Source organism: Cariama cristata, unplaced genomic scaffold (assembly GCF_000690535.1).
Source record: "Cariama cristata isolate BGI_N322 unplaced genomic scaffold, ASM69053v1 scaffold1937, whole genome shotgun sequence".
Taxonomy (NCBI): domain Eukaryota; kingdom Metazoa; phylum Chordata; class Aves; order Cariamiformes; family Cariamidae; genus Cariama; species Cariama cristata.
Window position 1 is genome coordinate 31,139 of NW_009626927.1, and position 5,393 is coordinate 36,531.

The 5,393-nt window shown below is 38.3% G+C and overlaps 1 protein-coding gene across 2 annotated transcripts in view; it reads left to right on the forward strand.

Moving 5' to 3' along the window:
* Positions 1–243: 243 nt before the first annotated feature.
* The window catches only part of FAM193A (family with sequence similarity 193, member A), a 50,841-nt gene continuing 45,691 nt past the window's right edge, over positions 244–5,393 (forward strand). Inside the window, exons 1-2 of one of the 2 annotated variants that reach the window (XM_009704229.1) lie at positions 244–306; positions 3,053–3,298. In XM_009704229.1, the coding sequence (XP_009702531.1) occupies positions 3,158–3,298 (141 nt within the window). In that variant the 5' untranslated portion in view covers positions 244–306; positions 3,053–3,157. Of the gene's footprint in view, positions 307–3,049; positions 3,299–5,393 lie in introns of those variants that run through there. The other variant, XM_009704227.1, reaches the window with a different exon arrangement.

A 5,393-nucleotide genomic window follows, 5' to 3' on the forward strand; every position in this document is an offset into this window, starting at 1 on the left:
TGCTAATAAAACAGCTACAGTGCAAAAGTTTAAAATACATGAATTGTAAACTTTTGCATCTGTAGAACTTGTATTACAAAAAAAAAGGGGCTTTACATCTCTGCAGTCAAACAATCGTTCAAGTTTCAAAAGCTGTTTTATCAAACAAAACCTTGCCCTGCATCTGAGGGTTAATTTTTTTAAGGCTCTTTTAGCATTAAACTCAACTATTGTAAGCAATGTACTATTCATTTTTTCCAGGTTTCGCTAAATGGTACACAATTTACAGACAGTTCTGTTGGATCAGAGTTCACAGGTGTTTCTCAGGTATGTGCAGCCAAATTGTATGGGTGTATATGATAGCAGAATTACTTCCTAATGAGTGTATTAAACAGTATTAAACATACTAGAGAAAATACTTCAAAAAGATTTCTATTTGAAATTTGGGACTTTGCTAACTGAAGTTAGTTTCCGATGACTTCACTATTCAAGCTTTAAAAAGCAATGAAAGCTACTATTTCTAAAGTTTTGTTGTTATAATAAGCTTGAAATTGGACATAGATGTAAAAAAAGAGCTATGCAGTTTTATGGTAATAAAGTTATTCTTGGAAATAAATCTAAATACATAGCAGAGATGCAGTTATTTCTGTTCCGGCTTGTCCTACTTCCAGCTTTCATTTATGAATGTTATATCTGAACATGTTTCAGAGAGAAAGTGAGACTGGGTGTTTTCTTGCAGAGATGCATCACACATTTTTTTGAAGCTTGACTAGTGGAAAAATATCTTGCTTTTCTCAAAATGTACACTTTGCTCTGATTATACTAAAGATATGTACAAATGTGTATGTGACCTAATTCCAAGCTCATCTAATCCAGGAAGAGTTTACTGCTGCTGTTGAAATGGTCACATGAACAGTCACTGTATTCATCAACTTTTAAATAAGAAACTGCAATTCATAGCTTCATTGCAGTATGACGGAGCCATAATGGGAATCCGAGATGCTTATGGTCTAGATTTTGTCAATGTTCTAACTGTCTATTTTGTTAGAAATAAACTGCTTAGGAATTTTCATTCTTAGCAGTTGATTTGCATCATGCTCTAGGAATCAAGTGCTTTGATTTGAACTTCAAATCTGCCATTAATACAGGCCCAGTTAGGAGATTGTTAGGGTTTTACTGAGTTTGTGAGTGGGCAAGAATTAAGATTGTTGCTCCTGCTGTATTTGCCATGGCTTTTTTAATGATCGTGGTGCAACTTTAAGCAAATTACATATCTAAGTCTTAACTTCCAGAAGTCCTTGTAGCATGCCTGGGATATGTTTGCCATGACCCTTCCCTTTGCCAAAGAGTAAGTGTCAGGTTGTCTTAACTTCTGAACTTTCACATTTTTGTCCTCTGCTTTTCCTCCTTGTTGGAATATGTCCTGCTGATGTTGTTCATGAGGATTTGCGTTCAATAGCTATAAAGATGCCATTATCATTCCAACAGAGACTTAATCTGGCTTCAAAAAAAAATATTTTAAGAAGGAAACTTTCAGGACTAAGGGGATGAGCGGCCATGGCCTCCTGCATGCAGAGTTTTTGGGCATTAATAAGATCTGCAGTTGAGTGCAGGTCAGCCAAGAGGAACGTCTAACTTGAGAAACCTGTTCGTACTTGTAGAGCTGATAAGGGGATGGTTGCAGCCTTTCAGAAGGCAGAGCAAGTCTTCCCTCATGAGAATGTTTTCTGAAAACCTGCAGTAGACACCTGGAAAAATTGTGTTCTTTTTCTTGCCTTAGTGCTTAGTTGTGAATTCTTGAAGTGGCATCAGTGAGTAAAAAGATTAGCTGTTCTTACTAAATCTATTAACTTAAATTTCTTAAATTAACTTAAATTTTTTTAAATGAACTTCTGAAAGGTAAGAAGATACTTGTGGAGATGAATTCAGTGTGTCTTTTTTTGATGTCTAGAATTTTCAGTTTTTCTTTCCATATTGCTGAGGCTGTCAGTTTTATAAATGCAAGGAACACAAAAAGCAGAGTTCATAATGCTGTGCCGTCTTTCTTCAGATGTCAGCAATAAGGAATTGATTTGTTGTTGGTGCGAAGACAAGAGAGTTAGTGAATTGTGTTATAGCTTCAACTAGTCCTTTGCCCTAAAGAACTGTTCACCTATGCTTGTGCAGATCAGCCCTACAGGATCTTTAAAGCAGTATTTTTGTTAGTATTGAGGTTGGAGCAATATCTAGAGGAATGCTTGAATGAATGACTTAAATTTTGCCTTTCCTTTGAGAAAGAATTTAACTATTTTGAGGCTTACATGGAAGATCTTGCTAATTAAGGGAAAGCTAATAGCTGTAATATAATTAAATGAATCTGTGATTCTGCCATTGCAAGATGTTTTGTTCCATTCATAATAACTTCGTTTATGTCTTGTAAAGTTGGCTTCTGCTTGGCTTGTGCTGCTTGACATGTTTTTGAGTATCAGTCTTGGTAAATAAGCAGCATCTCATGCCTGAACTGTAATTTCATGCACAGTAGCATCTTGGAAGAGGAAGTAAGTTTTGAACTGCCTCTGTCCACACCAGTTAGTAAGTCTACTTTATTCAATAGCTGATAGTGGATTTTAAGACCCTACTGATTGGTTTTATTAAAACTGAGTTAAGCTTTTATTTTGTAACAAGTTTAGCTGAAAGTGTCTTTGTTTCAGTTAGTATTCAACAAGGAGGTGACGGAGTACTTCAAAGAGCACTTTTGCTTTTTATCTCTAAGAATGATAGCAGTAAAAGGAATTGTACTACCCCTTTTTTATTTTACTTGCTAGAGTACTGCATCTAGGCAGAATTATTTTAGAGGGGAAGGCTGCAGCCCATGCTCCCTGAAAACATTACTTTTTAAATGGGAGTATATTCATAATCAGAATTGTTTGCCGTATGGATATTAACGCTGCTGTATTTGATCTTGAGGCACTCCGAAATATTAACCATTTAATGATGACTGTTAAATAAGTTGTTTTTTTTTTAAATCTCAGAATAAGTTTTTCTGGTACATATTCTGTGAATAACCAGTTACCTATCAAAACATTTTTTCTAGACACCATTTACCTTTGGCTTGGGCCAAAGGGCACCATATACAACTGGCGAGCATTGTCTTCTTTGTAGAAGTGAACGAAAAGATACTTCGCTTTCAGAGAGCGGAATGAAAAATTCTAGTAAAACAGCACTTTCCACATCTCCAAAAGCAAACAGTATGCTGCATCTTCCACTGTGGGTGTGTCCAGACTGTCGACGAACAGTCGAAAAGGAGGAAAGGCATGCAACAATAGAGCAATCTCTTGTGGTAAGTTGAAGTACTTCATCAATTCCATAGACTAAGAAGACAAGTTGTTATGGGCTGAATGCTACTTTGTGTTTTGGAACGGCTTAAACTGTAAAGGCTCAGAAATTATATTAGGAGATTTTTGAGTTGGTTTTCCTATAAGCTAAACTGAACAGGTAAATTGCTCCAAAAATGAGGAGTTCTGTTTCTGAGTTTTGGATTTTTGAGTAGATCAAGGCTTGAATTTCTTTCCTGCTGTTTTTTTTGCCTTTTCAATTTATTGGATCTCATATTTTTTTCTTTTACTCTTTACTTAAATTCTGTTTCTTCTACCCTTACCAATGCAACTTTAATCATTACATTTTTTTTTTCTATTCTCTGTTTGCTCATGTGTACTTTTCCCCTTTGAGGTAAACTGTCTGAATTTTCATTGTTCTTTCAGTAGTGTTCTTGAGTCACCTTCCTACATGTGTCTGAGTTTTTTCATCTTTTCTTTCCTGTATTTTTTTAATAAAGAAGCACAACTTTGCATAGCATGCATATAACAATGTCTTATTCTTTGTTGTAGCACTGCGAGCACTGATTTAATACAAGGTGCTAATATTTCAAGTTGTGATTATTTTCTAAACTAAGTGATAAAATATATTTTCAAATGAGAATTCAACCTCACTTAAGAGCTGTGCTCGGTGTAACAAAAAGATTTAAAAAAGTTCATTGACAGGTCCAGCAAAACCCCATTAGAGGTAAACTGTGATGCTATACTGCAGAACCAAATCTTCTGAACTGATCTGGGAAGCCATGCACTTCTGACAATTGGAAGCATTATAGATGGCATCTCCTTGTAGAGAGCTAGCAGACTGTGCACATGCCCATAGGCAAATACAAGTTTTTATTTCAGTAAACAAATCAGCGTGAAGAAAGATTGTCTTTGTATAGCATATGTTGTTAAATTCATGTTAAAAGCACAGTTAACATAGTTTTTTCTAAGTAAAATTTCAGAGTACATTACTCGTATACAACTAGGGTTTGCTGATATTCTTACTATTAATAAGGGTTAGTAAAATTAATCAAAAGCGATTACATCTAAGGGAATTATACTAGTAGTCTGATAAACATATCCTAGAGAGTTCAAAGCACAGCAAGACTTAAGCACATTATTGTTCAGTTGAGTCAAAATTTTTGACACATTTAAGCTCTGTTTCATAGAATTGTAGAATAGTTCACTGGAAGGGACCATTAAAGACCATCTAGTTCCAACCCCCCTGCCATGGGCAGGGACAACTTCCACTAGAACAAAGCCATACCCAGCGCAGGAACACCTTCCACTAGAACAAAGCCCTATCCAACCTGGCCTTGAATACTTCCAGGGAGGGGGCAGCCACGGCTTCTCTGGGCAACCTCTTCCAGTGCCTCACCACCCTCATGGTGAAGAATTTCTTCCTTATATCTAATCTAAATCTTCCCTCTTCTAGTTTAAAGCCATTGCCCCTTGTTCTGTCACTACATACTCTTGTGACAAGTCCCTCCCCAGCTTTCTTGTAGGCCTGGTTTAAGAACTGGAAGGCTGCTCTAAGGTCTCCCCGGGGCCTTCTCTTCTCCACGCTGAACAACCCCAACCCTCTCAGCCTGTCTTCACAGAAGAGGTGCTCCAGCCCCCTGATCATCTTCCTGGCCCTCTTCTGGACTTACTCCAACAGGTCCATGTCCTTCTTGTGTTGGGGGCCCCAGAGCTGAAGGCAGTACTGCAGGGGGGGTCTCACGAGAGTAGAGTAGAGCAGGAGAATCCCCTCCCTCGACCTGCTGGTCACGCTGCGGGTGATGCAGCCCAGGATACAGCTGGCTTTCTGGGCTTTGAGTGCACATTGCTGGATGATGTTGAGCTTCTTATCAACCGACATCCCCAAATCCTCCTCCTCAGGACTGCTCTCAATCCATTCTGCACCCAACCTGTATTTGTGCTTGGGATTGCCCAAGGAGGCAGGACCCTTGAACTTCGCCTTGTTGAACTTCATGAGGTTTGCACACGCCCACTTCTCAAGCCTGTCAAGGTCCCTCTGGATGGCATCCCTTCCTTCCAGCGTGTCGACCGCACCACACAGCTTGGTGTCATCGGCAA